This window comes from Schistocerca gregaria, chromosome 6 (genome assembly GCF_023897955.1).
Source record: "Schistocerca gregaria isolate iqSchGreg1 chromosome 6, iqSchGreg1.2, whole genome shotgun sequence".
Taxonomy (NCBI): domain Eukaryota; kingdom Metazoa; phylum Arthropoda; class Insecta; order Orthoptera; family Acrididae; genus Schistocerca; species Schistocerca gregaria.
Genome location: NC_064925.1, coordinates 339,952,587 through 339,974,997, shown reverse-complemented (window position 1 = coordinate 339,974,997; position 22,411 = coordinate 339,952,587). Strand labels below are relative to the sequence as shown.

The 22,411-nt window shown below is 37.5% G+C and overlaps 1 protein-coding gene across 6 annotated transcripts; it reads right to left on the bottom strand.

Moving 5' to 3' along the window:
* Positions 1 to 528: 528 nt before the first annotated feature.
* LOC126278600 (vesicle transport through interaction with t-SNAREs homolog 1B) lies at positions 529 to 22,385 on the bottom strand. 6 transcript variants are annotated; one of them, XM_049978833.1, is made up of 3 exons: positions 22,285 to 22,385; positions 19,523 to 19,650; positions 529 to 993 (listed from the first exon to the last, which is right to left on the bottom strand). In XM_049978833.1, the coding sequence occupies exons 2-3, from the start codon at positions 19,625 to 19,627 to the stop codon at positions 748 to 750; spliced, it is 351 nt and encodes a 116-aa protein (XP_049834790.1). In that variant the 5' UTR covers positions 19,628 to 19,650; positions 22,285 to 22,385; the 3' UTR covers positions 529 to 747. The 6 variants fall into 6 exon arrangements, with proteins under 6 accessions (XP_049834790.1, XP_049834793.1, XP_049834791.1 ...); XM_049978836.1 differs by having other exon boundaries at positions 19,523 to 19,640; positions 22,285 to 22,382; XM_049978834.1 differs by having other exon boundaries at positions 19,523 to 19,640; positions 22,205 to 22,380.
* Between the last annotated feature and the right edge of the window lie 26 nt (positions 22,386 to 22,411).

Here is a 22,411-nt window from a genome sequence, read left to right as displayed (position 1 = left end):
CACCAATGGTCACCATGTAAACCTAGCAGTGCAGCAGGTCACTCTTCAGTTGTGATTCCACTGTGCTCATGTTATCACTATCACTATACATTGTTGTCTTAATCATAGGATTCACTATACTGGACTTGTAATTCTCCCGTGCCATCTTTGTTGTCTATTTCGCAGCTGTTGCCTGTTACACTCAGATTTTTCTCTGCCAATGGCCTTGCTCAGTCAGCCAGTTCTACAGTTTCTTGAGTCGTTCCTGGTCCTGTCTGATTCTAGTTACTTAATATTTAATTTCATTTTCTGAATGCAATAAGCTTGTTTGCAGTTATCCATAATAAGAGTGTGATTATCAATTCTACTTTCCATACATGTATTTTGAACAGCAGAATTAATATACAAGCTCAATAGTTCATAGAGATGCCACTCAGCAGCAGTCAAGGGAAAAAGTTAGTAATATATACATACAAAATCGATATTTTATCTAAAGCAATTCACCATACAAAATAGGTCTGGAAAAATTATGTACATGAAGAGAGAGGGTACTTTTAAATAAATAATTTTTACTTCAATATCTCACAGTTCCATTGCTTCACTGAGCTTATTAAAAATAAAAATAGTGAAACTTATGGGTTTCACTTATTTATACAAATACAATACATGACAACTGCATGAAAATGGAAAAAATGATTATTATTCATATCAAAATCTTATACAAAACTGCTTTCACGTTCTTGGTGGCTGAGACCAAATGGTCAGGAACTACTTCCTAAACCATTTCATATACACAATACTAGAAAGAATGGCAACTTCAAGCACAATCAGTATGATGAGAATTGCCTTATTTTTTATAGCATGACATGCTATTTTGTGCATTAATGATCTAGACCGTGTCAGTTCATCATCTGTTTCTGCCAGCCTCCTCTTACTTCTCAACAAACTCTCCCTCTGCTCCCCCAGCTCAGCGATCACTTCTCCTCCTAGTGTCTCAGTTTCAGCTGCAATTGCCTGCATAAATATAAGTACAGTGTCAGTCAGATATTAAAACACGTTTCAAAAACATACAATCTCAGAATCTAATTGAAAAAATCCCACAACTTCTCTATAACATAAGCCTCAAGTTTCCAGCCATATCACAAATTATTTCCAAGGCTCTGCATCTCGTGCAATGAAATCAACATACACAAATACAACAACTGTAACACTCACTTCTCAGTGTTCATCAGCATTAAGTTGCAATAAACATGGAGGAGGAGATTAATGTGATTAGTGTTTAATGTCTCATCTACAACGAGCCCATTAGAGAGGGACCACAGGCTCGGCTTAGTGAGGGACAGAGAAGGAAAGCAGCTGTGCCCTTTTGAAGGATCCACCCCTGCCTTTGCCTTAAGCAATTTAGGGAAATCATGGAAAACCTAAGTCAGGATGGCCGGAGGGGTTTTGAACAGCCGTCCTGCTGAATGTGAGCCCAGGGTGCTAATAACTGTGCTACCCCACTCAGTGTGTAATAATCACAATGATAATCAGTGACAAGCATGTTACCAGAACATTAACTTCAGATTTTGATAAAGACAGGATACTGTGATAATCAACAAATTCTGCAACAGAGATTTGGCAGTGAAACTGTATTTTCTTGTATAATTATGATATATGGGCCGGAATGCATTAGTCATCGAAACTGTAGTTACGTATGTTCTTCTAGAAATCAATCAATCAATCTCTCTCTCTCTCTCTCTCTCTCTCTCTCTCTCTCTCTCTCTCTCTAAGGCACTTCGACTGGCTTATAAAGCACTTCTTGACCATAAAGAGAATGTGTAAAAATACTACAGGAACAGACGGTCATTTAATGAAAATTTGGTTTCAACACCACTACACAGTTCCAGTGATTGTCAGGTTTAAAACTGGTTGCAGTGATGTATTATAGCGATACAATAGAGAGGTACAGGATGAGATAAAAAGAGCAGATTATGTGACTCACATGACAAAGTTACTAAGCACTTACAAAATGTTAAGCGGAACCTTGCTGTAAAGATTAACTGCCACAGCAATTATACCAGATAACCCAATGCAATGACTATCAGGAATGCTCTTTGTCAATGACATTAACCTACAATTTGATTGCTTTCATATACCAGTGTATAAAATTAAGTCTGTAATTAAACAACTGTCTCACCGTAAAATCTGGTAAGATATTTCTCAATATGAAAGGATACAGTGCTGGTGATACTCACCATGAGCTGTGTGAAACAGGCAAGCCTGCCATAATGAGTGAAGGAAAACTTATAATTGCCCTCACTCTTCGACATGGCCCAGGAGAAGCAATACTGCACGAAACAGTTTCCAAGGTGGAGAGGAAAGTACTCCTATGCCTTCGAGACAATCATCCTTCCAGCAGATAAAGAGAATCCAACAGTCCTGTTACCACTACAAGAATATGAGCAGAAAACACACAAACTGTTCCTACAGTACTTAACAACCAAAGAGGAAGATAACTTAACTTGTCTGTAATACTTCCAATGACAATACTATGAAAATATATAACTCATGGGTACTGATGTGGGCTGGCCTAGTGCCCAGTAGGCAGGGCATTTATAAATGGGTATTTGCCCAAAGCAGTTTGAAATGTCAAAAATCCAAGCATTTACAACAAAAATACTTTTTAAAATTTTACTGCTAGAATGTATAATTTACCAATTAAAACAAGGGATGGCACGATACTCCCAATATCAGGAGACTTTATAATCTCTGTAAACTCTCTGAATATTACTGAAGAATTATTATTGATAGCAAAATCATTCCTGAATGTATTAAACAACTGGCGTGTGTTTCTTGATAGTAAATATATTCTTAAATGTTAAATTGTTTCCAGTGAGAAAAGAGTGTGTTTTATTGTCAGATGTAGTGACATTTGAGAAAGATCTAGTTTTCTATTCTGCTCCTTTATCTGCTTTTGTATAACTGCCCTGCTATTATGATAAAATGAGAACATCAACATAGAAAATATTTAATAACAAAGAATTGATCCCAAAGACGCTAGAATCGTTTGATTCCGATACTAGTCAATTCCTACAGAACTGGCAATTTCTGGACTTGTGGAACTGGAATCAGCACATGACTCATCCCTAATTAAAATCATTACAGATAAATTATTTTTTCCTCTAATTTTTTTGCAGTAGTATAAGTAAAAGTACTAACTACAGGCTACCTACTTAATATAAATTATGCTTTATTTCAAGAATTACTTAAAACTTTAGTTTTTTTTATTATGTACTGCCCCAAGAATTTATGTCATTAAAAAGTTTAGTTTTATTTATTGTCCAATTTATTTCCCCTAATAACTCTTCTCGAACTCTCAAGCAGCTTTTTCGAAATGGTTAGCCAACCACTGCAGAAACAGTGTTGCAAAACATCAATTCCAATTCAAAATATCAGTTTAAATTTTTTTTTATAAGTACTGATTATAAAAAAAAAAAAAAAAAATGTTCAAATGGCTCTGAACACTATGCGACTTAACTTCTGAAGTCATCAGTCGCCTAGAACTTAGAACTAATTAAACCTAACTACCCTAAGGACATCACACACATTCATGCCTGAGGCAGGATTCGAACCTGCGACTGTAGCGGTCGCTTGGTTCCAGACTGTAGCGCCTAGAACCACAAGGCCACTCCGGCCGGCCCACTGATTATCAATTGATCTTTAAAACACACAAATGCCCGAGCATTTACGAATTTTGGGCATCTGCCCAGGCATTTTACATCAATATGCATGAGCAGCTGCCTCTTCTACACAACTTCATAAGTCCATAAAGAAGATATTCCACTTCATTCCATTGTGCATAATGTAGGGAAAACAAAGAATGGGCTTGCAAAACTAAAGCCACAATTAATTCTTTGCTGGAAAAATTCAGTACAATTATTTAGTGCATTTTCTCCAGCTGCCTCAAAACCACTGACTCAGCACAACATAGAGCTCACGCAAGATTTATCATGGATTTGTTTCGACAGAACTTCTAAGTGGATCTTTGGAAAGAAATTTGGACCGTGAATTCATCATCAAGCTAACCAACCCACTTGCCATTTCATAGAAATTATTACAAACAGACTGATGAAATACCGATGGACTGCCCAACCACCATCAATAGAAGCCAATGCATTTAATACATGTTTGATGAGGATTTCCTTGAGTTAGTGCAATGCAGGCTTTCTAGGCTTTTCCAATACATGCACGATACACTTTTCATATATCCATGTGGATGAGATTACCTGCAAGACCATTTGTTACCTCTGAAACTGCAACCAAGACGGTGGCTTATTAAGTGAAGACCAGGTGACACTAAAACAAAATATTCAACAAAATCCAACACAGATTTACACTAACGTTCTCCAGCTGTCATCTGCCATCGCAAAGTAAATGTTCCCTAAGCACAATTGCACAGAGGGCCTGTGAAATCTACAGGAAAGACAGCCTACCAACAGAGCTAAACAACTACAGATAGGAAAACCTTTGACAAGAGCTGTAAATCAAATGTGCAAAGGAGCCAATGACACAGGATCCAGGAGAGGAAGAAGAAAAACCTATTGTGCAACTGTTTGTCCCTTTTGTCAGAAACACTTCACCTAAAATTCAAAGAATTATCTGGAAACATAATATCATGTCTTAAGTCTACCTGTCACCCAATATCAAAGCTATTGTGGGTTCTGTGAAATGGAGCAACACAGGACTGTGAGTCTATTGCAGGCTGTTCTACTATTAGAAAATGTGTAAATGCGAGATAGTCTGCAGTGTACAAGAACGCGGGGCAGGCACCACATGGATAAACAATAACCATCAAAGTCAGTTGTTGTTGAAGACAGTCTCCAAAAATCAAAGAATGGATTATAATGGAACAAAGGTTAAAACAGTTATTTACATTTTAGGAATGTGATTCAAAGAAATTGGCTTGGATTGGGCTACACTGTGGGCTTATAAATAAGGAGACCATTTGATAGTTACATAAAGAAGTCAGCTTTGAGCTTATGCAATGCACATGTCAGTGTCAGCAAGTGGGGAAGATAATTTCGCATCATGCCCGCCACCAAGACATGCTTCCCTGCCAGAGTAGTGTTTCAAATGTGTTAGTGCTCAAGGATTGTGCCCACAACTGCTGGAGAGAGTAGATGTACAGGCCAGTGGTTACAGGAAAATATTTGGTCATTGGTACTGCCTGAAGATGGTAGCATATCAGTGTCTGAAATATCACACAATCTGAAAAACTCCCCAGTTCAAGAGCACTGAGGTGTTGATGTCATAGGGCATTCAAGTGTACATGGTGATGAAGGGAGTGACAGGTTTTACATGTCAATTCCTGTTCTCACAACGCCTATGAATGTCATAAAATCACCACATCATTATTGGTGATCTTCTCAGTGAATCCAGATTATTTGAAGGCAACTTTCTTCATGGGAGTAAATGGTATTCTAGGCTTCTGTGAACAATTTACAAGACACACAGACCAGAAAATGGCATTTTCAGATGTTTCCATGTGTGAGTTACACTGTAGGAAGACTAATTTTGTTCACTCACATTATCACTGTTAATGAAATAAGTTTTTATTTTTGAGCATAGGCTTCCGGGGCCAGCATCACCTTCAATAGAACGTTTCTGGGTATGTGACCACAGTGTTATGATGCTGATTAGACTAAATTCCAGCCACTGCTGGAAGGGGCCTCCATCAGAGAGGAGTATTTACTAGTGGGACCATGCCTTATATATTCTGTTATTTATTCATGTTCCTAATGTTAGTTTATAAAAAAAATACCACTGATTCGAAGTTCGATTTGGTGGTAGGTGCAGGGAGCTGGGGACTGATGTCCTTCATTAATAGTTGTTTTATTTTAATTGTTATTGGCTGGAACTGATGAGGGAGAGGGAGAGGGGGTGAGAGGGGGAGAGGGAGAGGGAGGGGGAGGGGGAGGGGGAGGGGAGTGGGGAAACTTTTTTTCCAACTAGGTGCTATCAGCATGTATGGCGAAGAACATAATGGTGACTTTATCATCTTAATATCATCTTAATTGTGTTGCTTCCACATGTATTTCTGTGGCACACTTTTGCACAATGAAAACTTTCTTTTTCAAAGATGGGCAGAATGATAACTATCTGACACACTAGCCATTACTGCACAGTTTCGACTCTGCAGTCGAAACTATGCAGTAGTGGTGTTTAAAAATATAAGAGGATGTTTTACTCCTACCAACTGCAGCTAGTGCAGCAGATAGTTCTCATTCTGCCCATCTTTGGAAAAGAAAGTTTTCATTGTACAAAAGTGTACCACAGGAATACACATGGTGCTCTTCCCCAATTATCTTGTAAACTACTGTTTAAAGAGTTAAAATACTTAATGAAAGCACAACAGCTCATGCTTTCTCTCGTGAAGACTGTTGTAAAAAGTCATTGTTTGGAAGGGACAAATGACTCCAAAAATTACAATATTACAGAAAAAAGATGGCATTCATTACTTTTTATTAAATTTGACTTCAGTTCAAACATGGGATTATTAATGCTACTACTGCCAAAATCTTTGATCACTTACTACTTATATTTAGTGCTGGATGATTAGAAAAGCTAAATATCAAGGTGAAATACATATGCTCCTAAGCAACTCCCTCTATAGCAAAGAATAATGTTACTCAGAAAAATATAGCTTACTTAGGCAAAATATAACAACAAAAACAATCAGTTTTTGATTTGCTTTATTACACTGCAATACATCAAATCTGACCAATAATTTTTCCCATACATAATGGAAAAGAATGATATGTAATGGCAATTTGTACAAAAGATGGGGATGCACAGTGATACAATGTTAGCTTGGAAAGAGAGCGATAATCAAAGCTGTTAGCACAATGAGTCATAATTTGGAATTCATTATAATCATGCTGTCAATGCTGTGGCAGCTACACCAATAAAAGGATTACAGGCCAAATAAAGGTAGGAGAAAGTCCTTTGACAACTATTCCTATAATACAATTCTGAATTGATGATACCGTGAATCAAGAATCTCAGTTATTTTAAAAGAATGTTCTCAGCTGCCATGTTCAATAGTGTCCATTACACACACACACACACACACACACACACACACACACAAGTTTGTAAATCAGGATCACCAACTCTCATATCTACAATCACAGACATCAAGCAACTTAGATGCAAAGATGACCACTATTGCCCCTTTCATATTTGTTTATTTATTGGTCCAAGAATCAGTTTTGTACATTGATTGTACATTTGATATAGGACAGTGGTAAACCTAGTTAGTTTACAATACGGTAGTCATTTTGACTACATTGTTGACAATATAAAAATGCATAATAATGTAGGTTGGTGTACTACATTGCTTCTACATGTGATAATAGCAGTTATTAAGTGAGATGACATGACAAGCACAATGTAAACTACATTATGAACTGACAATTAGTGAAATTTGGTAAATGAGGTTTACTTATTATAATGTTCCATAAACTCAGACAAAGAATAAAAGCAATGGTCAAGCAAGAACTATTTTAACTTTATTTTAAATGCATTTAATGTTGCTATGCATTTCAGGCAAGAAGGCATATGGTTATATAACATAGCTCCAGAATGATACTCTCCTCATTTGCATAAGTTTGTATTTACTGTGTTCCTGTGTAGGTTCATCTTCTGTCTAGTTTCATATGTGTGTATATCTTAGTTGGGTTTAAAGAGATTAAGATGCTCCCTTTTGTCAAAATTAGTATTTCATATACGTACAAGCAAGGCAGTGGCAATATTTACAGAGTTTTAAAAAGGGGTCTACAGGAATCCTCTTTTTCTGTATTTTAAATGTTTTTGTAGTATTTGCGGAATTCCCTCAAAAAATTATTCCATACATAAGTAGCGACTGTATACTGCAATGATACATTGTCAGCACTGATGAGCAGCTTGTATTTTGAGTGAGGATCTTAACAGCAAATGCTAATTAATTCAGTCTCTTTTTTAAATTGTTTAGGTGTACCTCCCACTTCAGATCTGCCTGAACATGTGCACCTAGAAATTTTGTTTGACTGACCTTCAACACATTTTTTTCTTCAATAGTGAAAGTAGGACTTGCAGGATGGAGGTTTTGTGTGGTATGGAAGTTAACTGCCACAATTTTTTCAGAATTTATGATGAACCTATTGGTCTTGAACCAGTGTGTCAAGGTATGCATAACTGATACTGCAGCCTCCTGCAAATTTTCCTCATTCTGTGATTTAATTGGAATATTAGTGTCATCTGCTAATAGTACAGTGGTTCCATCATGTATTTTACTAGCCAAGACATTTCCATACAGCAGAAATAGGACAGGTCCTAGAACCGAGCCTTGTGGGACTCCATACTTGATTTTCTGCCCATCACTGTAAAAACAAGAAATTTTTTGTGTTTCACTATTTTTGTGTTTTATTTCTGTAATCTACTGAAGATAACTGAGGTACGACTGGATCCACTTTTCAGACTGGCCTCTAATTCCATAATTACTTAATTTACACATGAGAATGCCATGATCAGTTACATCAAAGGCTTTACTTAGATCCAGAAATATCCCAGATACACATTGTTTATGATCCACTGCTTTTTGTACTTCATTTAAGAAGGCAAAAATTGCTGACTGACTTGATTTTCCAGCTCTGAAGCCATTTTGGGAGTCACTTATCAGCCTCTCTTTATTTAAGAAAACTGTTAATCTTCTAAGGAGCATTTTTTCCATACTTTTGCTGAAGCCTGACAAAACTGAAACTGGTCTATAATTAGCAATATCACTTTTTGCACCCTTCTTTTTCCCATTCTCAAACGATGAATTTACTATGTCTGTTAGTGTTTCCACAATAAATGTTGCACTAGCTTTGATAATAGCAACTGGTATCTCATCAACACGCACTGAATATTTATTAGGTAATTCTGTGAGGATTCTTGACAGTTCCTCAGGTGTTGCTGGATACAAGAATAATGTGAGAATGTTTTTGATGAATTTTTTGATCTGAGTGACTGGTTGGCCGTTTGTCATGGTGTGTATTTATTAACTGTTGTGCTACATTTGAGAAATAATTGTTGAAAGTACTAGCAACATGTCTGGGGTCAGTAAGTTTATTTTTATTCATAATCAGCTCTTTATTACTGTGATTAACTGGCCTGGTACCCATTTCTTTCCTTATAATTTGTCAGGTTGCTTTAGCTTTATTCTTGGAATCATACAATATTTTGTCATTTTCTAGGTGTCTTTATAACTCATGTTAGTATTCTTTTGTTGTTGTTGTTGTTGTTGTTGCGGTCTTCAGTCCTGAGACTGGTTTGATGCAGCTCTCCATGCCACTCTATCCTGTACAAGCCTCTTCATCTCCCAGTACCTACTGCAACCCACATTCTTCGAATCTGCTTAGTGTATTTATCTCCGGGTTTCCCTCTACGATTTTTACCCTCCACAATGCCCTCCTATACTAAATTGGTGATCCCTTGATGCCTCAGAACATGTCCTACCAACCGATCCCTTCTTCTCTTCAAGTTGTGCCACAAACTTCTCTTCTCCCCAATCCTATTCAGTACCTCCTCATTAGTTATGTGAGCTACCCACCTAATCTTCAGCACCACATTTTGAAAGCTTCTATTCTCTACTTGTCCAAACTATTTATCGTCCATGTTTCACTTCCATACATGGCTACACTCCATACGAATACTTTCAGAAATGACTTCCTGACACTTAAATCTATACTCGATGTTAACAAATTTCTCTTCTTCAGAAACGCTTACTTTGCCATTGCCAGTCTACATTTTGTATCCTCTCTACTTCGACCATCATCAGTTATTTTGCTCCCCAAATAGCAAAACTCCTTTACTACTATAAGTGTCTCATTTCCTAATCTAATTCCCTCAGCAGCACCCGACTTAATTCGACTACATTCCATTATCCTCGTTTTGCTTTTGTTGATGTTCATCTTATATCCTCCTTTCAAGACACTATCCATTCCATTCAACTTCTCTTCCAAGTCCTTTGCTGTCTCTGACAGAATTACAATGTCATCGGCGAACCTCAAAGTTTTTATTTCTTCTCCATGAATTTTAATACCTACTCCGAATTTTGCTTTTGTTTCCTTTACTGCTTGCTCAATATACAGATTGAATGACATCGGGGAGAGACTACAACCCTGTCTCACTCCCTTCCCAACCACTGCTTCCTTTTCATGTCCCTCGACTCTTATAACTGCCATCTGGTTTCTGTACAAATTGTAAATAGCCTTTCACTCCCTGTATTTTACCCCTGCCACCTTTAGAATTTGAAAGAGAGTATTCCAGTTAACACTGTCAAAATCTTTCTCTTAGTCTACAAATGCTAGAAACGTAGGTTTGTCTTTCCTTAATCTTTCTTCTATGATAAGTCGTAAGGTCAGTATTGCCTCACGTGTTCCAGTATTTCTACGGAATCCAAACTGATCTTCCCCGAGATCGGCTTCTACTACTTTTTCCATTCGTCTGTAAAGAATTTGTGTTAGTATTTTACAGCTGTGGCTTATTAAATTGATTGTTCGGTAATTTTCACATCTGTCAACACCTGCTTTCTTTGGGGTTGGAATAATTGTATTCTTCTTGAAGTCTGAGGGTATTTCGCCTGTTTCATACATCTTGCTCACCAGATGGAAGAGTTTTGTCAGGACTGGCTCTCCCAAGGCCATCAGTAGTTCTAATGGAATGTTGTCTACTCCGGGGGCTTGTTTCGACTCAGGTCTTTCAGTGCTCTGTCAAACTCTTCACACAGTATCATATCTCCCATTTCATCTTCATCTACATCCTCTTCCATTTCCATAATATTGTCCTCAAGTACATTGCCCTTGTATAGACCCTCTATATACTCCTTCCACCTTTCTGCTTTCCCTTCTTTGCTTAGAACTGGGTATCCATCTGAGCTCTTGATGTTCATACAAGTGGTTCTCTTATCTCCAAAGGTCTCCTTAGTTTTCCTGTAGGCAATATCTATCTTACCCCTAGTGAGATAAGCCTCAACATCCTTACATTTGTCCTCTAGCCATCCCTGCTTAGCCATTTTGCACTTCCTGTCGATCTCATTTTTGAGACGTTTGTATTCCTTTTTGCCTGCTTCATTTACTGCATTTACATATTTTCTCCTTTCATCAATTAAATTCAATATTTCTTCTATACCCAAGGATTTCTACTAGCCCATCTTTTTACCTACTTGATCCTCTGCTGCCTTCACTACTTCAACCCTCAAAGCTACCCATTCTTCTTCTACTGTATTTCTTTCCCCCGTTACTGTCAATTGTTCCTTTATGCTCTCCCTGAAACTCTGTGCAACCTCTTGTTCTTTCAGTTTATCCAGGTCCCATCTCCTTAAATTCCCACCTTTTTGCAGTTTCTTCTGTTAATTTACAGGTCATAACGAATAGATTGTGGTCAGAGTTCACATTTGGCCCTGGAAATGTCTTCCAACTTAAAACCTGGTTCCTAAATCTCTGTCGTACCATTATATAATCTATCTGAAACCTGTCAGTATCTCCAGGCTTCTTCCATGTATACAACCTTCTTTCATGATTCTTAAACCAAGTGTTAGCTATGATTAAGTTGTGCTCTGTGCAAAATTCTACCAGGCGGCTTCCTCTTTCATTTCTCTCCCCCAATCCATATTCACCTACTACATTTCCTTCTCTCCCTTTTCCTACAACCGAATTCCAGTCACCCATGACTATTAAATTTTCATCACCCTTTCTCTATCTGAATAATTTCTTTCATTTCATCGTACATTTCTTCAATTTCTTCATCCTCTGCAGAGCTAGTTGGCATATAAACTTTTACTACTGTAGTAGGTGTGGGCTTCGTATCTATCTCGGCCACAATAATGCGTTCACTGTGCTGTTTGTAGTAGCTTACCCGCATTCCTATTTTCCTATTCGTTATTAAACCTACTCCTGCATTACCCCTATTTGATTTTGTGTTTATAACCCTGTAGTCACCTGACCAGAAGTCTTGTTCCTCCTGCCACCGAACTTCACTAATTCCCACTATATCTAACTTTAACCTATCCATTTCCCTTTTTAAATTTTCTAATCTACCTGCCCAATTAAGTGATCTGACATTCCACGCTCCGATCTGTAGAATGCCAGTTTTCTTTCTCCTGATAACAACATCCTCTTGAGTAGTCCCCGCCCGGAGATCCGAATGGGGGACTATTTTACCTCCGGAATATTTTACCCAAGAGGACGCCATCACCATTTAATCATACAGTAAAGCTGCCCTCGGGAAAAATTACGGCTGTAGTTTCCCCTTGCTTTCAGCCGTTCGCAGTACCAGCACAGTAAGGCCGTTTTGGTTATTGTTACAAGGCCAGATCAGTCAATCATCCAGACTGTGCCCTTGCAACTACTGAAAAGGCTGCTGCCCCTCTTCAGTAACCACACGTTTGTCTGGCCTCTCAACAGATACCCCTCCGTTGTGGTTGCACCTACGGTACGGCTATCTGTATCGCTGAGGCACGCAAGCCTCCCCACCAACGGCAAGGTCCATGGTTCATGGAGGGGAGGTATCTTGTATCTTTTGAAATATGCAATAAAGTCAGGGCTGGTATTATGCTTGGAGTACTCATACAATCTCCTTTTATTTTGACATGATATCCTTACAGTCATATACATCTTTCCAACTTTCACCCTCTTGGAGAGAACAAAAATATTCCACATTTTTTACACTGAAATTCCTTACAGTGTGTTGTATTCGACTGGGAATTTGGTGTCCTGAAACATTCATTGCAAGAATTTGAGCATAGTGATTGCTAAAACCCATGTTTACAACTTGTGTATTATAGGCATATTTGCATGTATTTATCAAGATTGATCAATAATAGATGCAGAGGTTTTCTCAAGTAGGTTCAGTTACTGTTGTACTGATGTTGAACAATTGCAGTAAATTTATAATGTCATCTCTGAATTTATTGGATGTTGAGAAATATAACTATATTTTTATTGGGAGAGTGAATTACTTCCAAGAGTTCCTCCATGTTATTGTAAAACACTTTTTTATCTCCATCTGGTGACCTGTATGCATAAATAATAACTGTATTTTGCCTTGTTTGTTCTATATCTTTTTCACAGGATAGTTTATGGTATTTAGTTACACTACTGAATTCAATATTTTATTTAACATATATATACACGTACCCCCATGACTCAATATTTTCCAACAAAACATGCTTGCATGTTTGAACTGAGGAAGGTATGTTTGCTCTGTAAAGCATAGTACATAAATATCATTTAGATCATTTAATATTATTTCTATTTCATTTAGATTATTTGGGAATGACTGAACATTTTGATGGAGTAATTTAAAATTAGGGACAGGGAGGGTATCATTTCTTGCTTGACCACTTACCTCACTCACTATTTGAGCTAGTGCACTTAGTGGTAAAAAATCCTAATGTTTTCCAGAGATCCATGTCGTTTACTGTGTGGCTTGTTGGTTCACTGTTTGTGGGTTCCTGCCTTTCTTCTGTCAAAATTTTCCTAATTTTCACTTTTTTCTGTCCTTTTTCACCCATCTGTCCATTAAAGACTGCCTTGATTTGATGGCTTGAAATTTGACCTAGTAAATGTGTTGTTGACTTTCATTGGGCTTATTTTTTTGTTATAAAATGGTCCATAATGGTCTGTTTTCTCGTGGGTGGCACATTCACTTTGAGACTGGCACTTTTTATCAGATTGTCCGTTTGTGTATGCTTTTTTGTTGTACCGATAGTTGGTTTTTCAGTTTTCGCCATGTGTATGAAAGAAGCAAGCCTATTACAAATGCGAATCTTTCCTTGTTTGTTTAGATGTAAACCATGAGTTGTATATTCACAGATAATCTTTTCCTACACATGCCTCTAGCAGTGTTGATTTTTTCTAAGACAATGTGGTTTGCAGCTATGATTTTTCCATTTAGACCTTGTGCATCATGTCTAAGCGGTACTGGATGAATTATTACATTTGTTTTCAAGTGAGAAAGACTTTAATTCATAGTTCTTTAACAAAACCAGCACACCTGCAGCTCTTTCAGATCACAGAGAGTAGAAGTGAATAATTGTTATTGTGCCACCTATCACCTACAAACAAATAATGCATTTCTCTACAACTTCAATTCAACTAAGACTACATAAATTTCACTTGTTCAAGAGCATTTTTGCAAAGCTTGTGAAGTCACCGTACACAACTTAATTATCTACTTCTAATAATGCTGCTAGTGTTGAATTAATAGACAGCCATAATTATTCTGTGATGAGGTAAATTCATTTACCGATTGGTACATAGCTCTTAGCATCAGATTGTTTACAGACAGAAAAAGATCTGAAGGTTATACACAGTCACAAATGGATGCAATGAAGTACTCTCACTTCTGATTCAAAAGAATTTGCATTAAAGCATGTAATACAACTGTCAAATACACAAATAGTTTATATGAGGCTCATCCAGACAGTAAGTCCTGATGTGACATAAAAAAAAGAGTAAAACTAATAATGCAATAATAGTGTTTATCGTACATGCAAGTACGTACCTTCCACTACTTTTCTACAATATTATGTCCATTGGTGCAGGATGCAATTACATTGTGCAACCCTGCCATGGAAATTTGCCATCTGTGGTAATAATCAGCTGGTGACCTTTTTTTTTCACATTTTCAATGTTTTGGATTGACAAGTGACATGACCATGTCACTTTTTCAGTTAATGCTCATAAAATAATTAACTGTTTGTAATGGTTTTAACTATCTAGGAAGGGAGGGAGGGAGGGAAACTAAAGAATCAAATTGAAAATATCTGCTGACATGATTCAGATATTTCTAACTTACTGTATGGAAAATTTCTGTCAGATAGAGATTTTTTTTCCTTTCTACTTTGATCAATGTCGTGGAAAATTCAAACTTATATTGTTGAGATTACATCATTCTTTCTCTATCCCACTACTTGCAAAACAAAATTCTCAAACAGAACTCTTACTAGCCAATGAGTTGTCAAAGCTATTTGCTTGATACATCACATTTTATTTATTGTCACATTTCACTTTAGAACCAACTAACTTGAGGTTATGATGAATCACCAGTTATACAATATTTAACATGATCGCATACATTTTATAAATTATAACTGTCAATTAACTTCTATTCTAGCAAATATAGAAACTTTTTGGCATAATGTAGCTATATGAAAAATGAGGTGTATTTCAGAAAAAAAAATTATGTATGCTACTGTTCTAAACCAGAAAGAAAAATCTAGCAGATATATTTATAATTAGGTCTTCCCAACCTAACTTTTTTTTTAATAATTAGCTGTTTTGGCTCCCCAGGAACCATGGACCTTGCCGCTGGTGGGAAGGCTTGCGTGCCTCAGCGATACAGATGGCCGTACCGTAGGTGCAACCACAACGGAGGGGTATCTGTTGAGAGGCCAGACAAACATGTGGTTCCTGAAGAGGGGCAGCAGCCTTTTCAGTAGTTGCAGGGGCAACAGTCTGGATGATTGACTGATCTGGCCTTGCAACATTAACCAAAACGGCCTTGCTGTGCTGGTACTGCGAACGGCTGAAAGCAAGGGGAAACTATGGCCGTAATTTTTACCGAGGGCATGCAGCTTTACTGTATGATTAAATGATGATGGCGTCCTCTTGGGTAAAATATTCCAGAGGTAAAATAGTTCCCCATTCGGATCTCCGAGCGGGGACTACTCAAGAGGATGTTGTTATCAGGAGAAAGAAAACTGGCGTTCTACAGATCGGAGCGTCGAATGTCAGATCACTTAATTGTGCAGGTAGGTTAGAAAATTTAAAAAGGGAAATGGATAGGTTGAAGTTAGATATAGTGGGAATTAGTGAAGTTCGGTGGCAGGAGGAACAAGACTTTTGGTCAGGTGAATACAGGGTTATAAAAACAAAATCAAATGCAGGAGTAGGTTTAATAATGAATAAAAAAATAGGAGTGCGGGTAAGCTACTACAAACAGCACAGTGAACGCATTATTGTGGCCAAGATAGACACAAAGCCCATGCCTACTACAGTAGTACAAGTTTATACGCCAACTAGCTCTGCAGATGATGAAGAAATTGATGAAATGTATGATGAGATAAAATAAATTATTCAAGTAGTGAAGGGAGACGAAAATTTAATAGTCATGGGTGACTGGAATTCGTCAGTAGGAAAAAGGAGAGAAGGAAACATAGGTGATTATGGATTGGGGCTAAGAAATGGGCTAAGAAATGAAGAGGAAGCCGTCTGGTAGAATTTTGCACAGAGCATAACTTAATCATAGCTAACACTTGGTTCAAGTATCATAAAAGAAGGTTGTATACATGGAAGAATTCTGGAGGTATCAGATAGATTATATAATGGTAAGACAGAGATTTAGGAATCAGGTTTTAAATTGTAGGACATTTTCAGGGGCAGATGTGGACTCTGACCACAATCTATTGGTTATGACCTGTAGATTAAAACTGAAGAAACTGCAAAAGGGAGGGAATTTAAGGACATGGGATCTGGATAAGCTGAGAGAACCAGAGGTTGTACAGAGTTTCAAGGACAGCATAAGGGAACAATTGACAGGAATGGGGGAAAGAAACACAGTAGAAGAAGAATGGGTAGCTCTGAAGGATGAAGTAGTGAAGGCAGCAGAGGATCAAGTAGGTAAAAAGACGAGGGCTGCTAGAAATCCTTGAGTAACAGAAGAAATATTGAATTTAATTGATGAAAGGAGAAAATATAAAAATGCAGTAAATGTAGCAGGCAAAAAGGAATACAAACCTCTCAAAAATGAGATCGACAGGAAGTGCAAAATGGCTAAGCAGGGATGGCTAGAGGACAAATGTAAGGATGTAGAAGCTTATCTCACTAGGGGTAAGATAGATACTGCCTACAGGAAAATTAAAGAGACCTTTGGAGAGAAGAGGACCACGTGTATGAATATCAAGAGCTCAGATGGATACCCAGTTCTAAGCAAAGAAGGGACAGCAGAAAGGTGGAAGGAGTATATAGAAGGTTTATACAAGGGCGATGTACTTGGGGACAATATTATGGAAATGGAAGATGATGTAGATGAAGATGAAATGGGAGATACGATACTACGTGAAGAGGTTGACAGAGCACTGAAAGACCTGAGTCGAAACAAGGCCCCCGGAGTAGACAACATTCCATTGGAACTACTGACGGCCTTAGGAGAGCCAGTCATGACAAAACTCTACAAGCTGGTGAGCAAGATGTATGAGACAGGCGAAATACCCTCAGACTTCAAGAAGAATATAATAATTCCAATCCCAAAGAAAGCAGGTGCTGACAGATGTGAAAATTACCGAACTATCAGTTTAATAAGTCACAGCTGCAAAATACTAACGCGAATACTTTACAGACGAATGGAAAAACTGGTAGATGGGGACCTTGGGGAGGATCAGTTTGCATTCCGTAGAAATGTTGGAACACGTGAGGCAATACTGACCTTACGACTTATCTTAGAAGAAAGATTAAGAAAAGGCAAACCTACATTTCTAGCAGTTGTAGACTTAGAGAAAGCTTTTGACAATGTTGACTGGAATACTCACTTTCAAATTCTAAAGGTGGCAGGGGTAAAATACAGAGAGCGAAAGGCTATTTACAATTTGTACAGAAACCAGATGGCAGTCATAAGAGTCGAGGGACATGAAAGGGAAGAAGTGGTTGGGAAAGGAGTGAGACAGGGTTGTAGCCTCTCCCCGGTGTTATTCAATCTATATATTGAGCAAGCAGTAAAGGAAACTAAAGAAAAATTTGGAGTAGGTATTAAAATTCATGGAGAAGAAGTAAAAACTTTGAGGTTTGCCGATGACATTGTAATTCTGTCAGAGACGGCAAAGGACTTGGAAGAGCAGTTGAACAGAATGGACAGTGTCCTGAAAGGAGGATACAAGATGAACATCAACAAAAGCAAAACGAGGATAATGGAATGTAGTCAAATTAAATCGGGTGATGCTGAGGGAATTAGGTTAGGAAATGAGACACTTATAGTAGTAAAGGAGTTTTGCTATTTAGAAAGTAAAATTATTGATGATGGTCGAAGTAGAGAGGATATAAAATGTAGATTGTCAATGGCAAGGAAAGCGTTTCTGAAGAAGAGAAATTTGTTAACATCAAATATAGATTTCTTTATCAGGAAGTCGTTTCTGAAAGTATTTGTTTGGAGTGTAGCCATGTATGGAAGTGAAACATGGACGATAAATAGTTTGGACAAGAAGAGAATAGAAGCTTTCAAAATGTGGTGCTACAGAAGAACGCTGAAGATAAGGTGGATAGAACATGTAACTAATGAGGAGGTATTGAATAAGATTGGGGAGAAGAGACGTTTGTGGCACAACTTGACTAGAAGAAGGGATCAGTTGGTAGGACATGTTTTGAGGCATCAAGGGATCACAAATTTAGCATTGGAGGGCATCGTGGAGGGTAAAAATCATAGAGGGAGACCAAGAGATGAATACACTAAGCAGATTCAGAAGGATGTAGGTTGCAGTAGGTACTGGAAGATGAAGAAGTTTGCACAGGATAGAGTAGCATGGAGAGCTGCATCAAACCAGTCTCAGGACTGAAGACAACAACAACAGCTGCCTTGCCCCCCCCCCCCCCCCCCCTCCCCGCTCCCTCACACATACAAACAAATACTTACAATCAAAGGACAGCACTGAAAAACATACAAATTGTGAACAGTTTGAGTACAAAACCAACAGGAGCATTATTTATTGTTTCATACATTATGCAAACATATTAAATTGATAAGTAATGATTATTTACTGTTTGGATTTTGCAACAGAGAACTTACATTAGACTGCAGAGAAACCTTAGTGGACAGAAGAAAGAGCAACTTGCTGAAATTGGGAGAAGCTAGATGTGAAGTATGAAAACAAAAACTTGTCTACAAAGGTAATATATTAATAGGAAACCCAGAAATAATGCAATATGATGAGGTAATATGCAGAAATGTATATGACTGTCATAACGTACATTTAAAAAAAAAAAATACAGGGCTTTATAGTGAAATATCACACACACACACACACACACACACACACACACACACACACAGAGAGAGAGAGAGAGAGAGAGAGGGGGGGGGGGGGGGTGGGGGGGGGGAGGGAGAAGAAGAAAGTTCTGGGGTATGTAAATACTTCAGGAGTAAAGGAGATCACTCATCAAACAGCTGAAGCACTGAGTCGTCCACAGGCATACACAAAAAGAGAAAGAAGAGTTGCTAGCTTTCAGACTAAAGTATGCCTATAGTATGACTACAGATAAGGATCAAAATTTAAGGCATCTATTTCAAAACGCAGGAATGGCATGACAGCAGATAACCAAGGTCGGAACCATGATGTATATATGTTATAATATAATTAGACAATATTGCACCACCTATCAGAAATCCAGCCTATTGTGCCTCCTATTACATTGGAAACTCCAGACATGGAATGGGTGTATTACTCTTGTAACTTCAATTAAGTACCAGACATGAGTTTACATTCATTCACCTGGGAACGTGCCAAACTGTCCGCTGTTCGTTCCAGTGCCGCATGTCCTTCCAAAACCGTGCGTCGAACTGGATCATCCTGAATGTTTCCTGCCCAAGACACCATATTTTAAGGTGTTCTATAACAAACTAAAAAACAATAATAAATCTATGTTCTTCCTGTGTTTCATTAATTAATTATACATAGCTAGACTTTTAGTCACATTAGCATTGTTACATCAACAGTTTAACATTAAAAATGTATTGATAAGTGGTTGAAGTTACTTTCCAGGGAGGAGAAAAATGATGATGATGATGATGATGATGATGATGATGATGATGATGATGAGGAGGAGGAGGAGGAGGAGGAGGAGGAGCAGCATAGTTACAAGTTCGCATTCTGTTGATGTTAGAGACAGAGCAATCTATTAACTTGGCAATAATGGTGAAAAGACTGAGTTAAGACCTTATCTGAAGAACCAATCTGGATTTTGTTATGAGGTTTTCAGTAAATTGTAGATCTATACCTGAAGTGTCAGGTAGGGATTACAGCTGCATTCTTCTTAAATATCAGACTAGCTTATATGATATATTCAACAGCAGAAACATTAACAAAGAAAGCAAATATAATATACAATGTAATACACACTATTTTCTCAGAAGGGACATAAAGTTTACAAACATCCCCATTACATTACATCAGTTGTATACCTGTTAAATGACACAAATGTATAAATAAATCATAAAACTTGGTTTAACATGATCTGGGGTTTATGCAACAAGAATCAAAGACAAAATTTCCAACGGAGAGAGAATCTATTTGAGGATTGTCATTATTCAGAAAGAAGAAGAGATGGTGAGCAGTAGAGAAAAATGTAGGAAAGGGCTATACATAGCTGAGCACAAGAAGTAATCATCCTTTTCTATTCTGTCTGTCTTTCTCTCAGCACCTCTTCTGTTTAGTGGCTAGCAATCTATCCAGATTGTCTGACAATTAAAAACTGAATGTGTAAACCAGTATACAGGTCTCTAATAGTCTGGTTTTAGGCAAACTTCTGGATGTTATGGCTCACTCAAATTAAAAATGAAACAAAAATGTATTTTTACCTAATTAATCTATAACTTATTGAAGACTGGAGCTTAAAACATATTAGTAAAAGAAGTTTGTTGCCGATATGCCAGCAAAAGATGAAAATAACTTCTGTATATAAGAATATTGTCCAAGCAGGTGTAGGTAAAAAACAGAAACACTGAAAACTGTGAAAGCAGAAGCAGCTTTTAAAGCAGTAAATTCTTTATGTGGTTATGTAGAGTGCACATTCACAGTCTTTGATGACCAAATAAAATACAGCAGATTGGTGATATTTAAGTGTCGGTACAATCTACAGCAGCAGCTTCTGACAGTTCATTCTCCCTGTGTTTGTTTCAGCTTTGACACAGTCAACTATCTTGAGGGTTCTTCTTCATTTATTGACTCATACGTGTACCTGGCAACGCCAGAAAATAAATATTCATATAGACTGTCATAGGTAAAACAGGTAGCACACTTTGGTTTATTGGTAGAATATTGGCTGAATGCAATTAAGTCTATAAAGGAGATTGTCTACAAAGCACTCCGCAACCAATCACAGAATATTGTTCAAGTGTGTGGGACCTAAGCAAAATAGGATTTACAAGGGATATTGCATGTATACAAAGAACATGGCTTGTCACAGGACGGTTTCACCCATAGGAGAGCATCATAGGGACACTGAAAGAACAAATACCAGGTGTTTTTAGGCAGACACCAACTATTCAGTACAAGTTCACTTACAAAGTTTCAAGAATCAGCTTTAAGTGAGGAGCCTAGGAATATGATAAAATACCTTAAGTTGGCAAGATTGGACAAATTACATCAATACTCTTTACATTTATTGCTGAATTTTCTGGAATTAAATTATACTGAAAGCCTGTTTCTACAAGTAATACAAAGAACATTGGATACTGTATTGATTAAATAATTATGGATTTTCGTTCTGACCGTTGTTGTATGGCGCACAGATTGGAAATTTTTGGGAAGCGTTTTACTCTTTTCTCCACGAAAATTGTCTTAACACATACATAGCTATATTTTGGAATGTATTATTGTAATATCTTCACATTACTCAACGGTACATCGAGTTGAGTAGTGAACTATTATCATCTAAGAATTATATTTGTGAGCGTTGACAACGAAGTTGTAAATTTGAAAATAGATAAATGAAGGCATCGTAAGGAACTTTTGTGTATCATACACAATTCAGCATTTCATATATGACACAATGCTTGTGGCGGACTGTTCTTACGAACACGTAAAACTGGGCTTCTCAAACATTCGTGTCTACTAGCATAAGAATTTCTACAGACTAGCTGTGTATGTAAATGTGTGTCTTTTAATTCTCACATTATCTGACACCTGTTTACTGTAGTCTATCGTCTCGCTAACTTGACAGTCTATAAATAACACTCACTCTTCAAATTGTAGCAATTTTCATGTCATGTAATCATCAAGGCTTATTCCGTTCCGTTCATCACTTATAACGTATATTCCGGATTAGGAAAATTTTCAGTTCAAAATATTTTTATTGTACTTGCTCATCACTGAATCATCTGCAATCATTCAAGAGAACTGTAACAAATAATCTCTATGAATGACAGCGTCTTTAAGTGAGGAACATCACAGAACCTTGCACTTATAATGCTTGTTGGAACAAACTAAATTAATGTTTCATTACTAAAACTGCAAGCCAATTTTTAGATCCACACCTGTCTACAAAAAAGAAAAACCTAGTGTCACAGTGAGCTCCCCATGCTCCCCGCTATGCATATCTTCGCCCCTGAAATGTAGCTTTCTTGTGTTGTAATGGTGACGCTGAGGTTGACGACTTATCAG

What these genes read in the sequence shown, in the direction of transcription:
- LOC126278600 (XM_049978833.1), bottom strand. Translation starts at nt 19,627, where the DNA reads ATGGTGTCTTGGGCAGGAAACATTCAGGATGATCCAGTTCGACGCACG. An exon ending in ACAGTTTGGCACGTTCCCAG is followed by an intron (nt 994 to 19,522) that starts GTGAATGAATGT and finishes ATATTTATGCAG; the next exon opens with GCAATTGCAGCTGAAACTGA.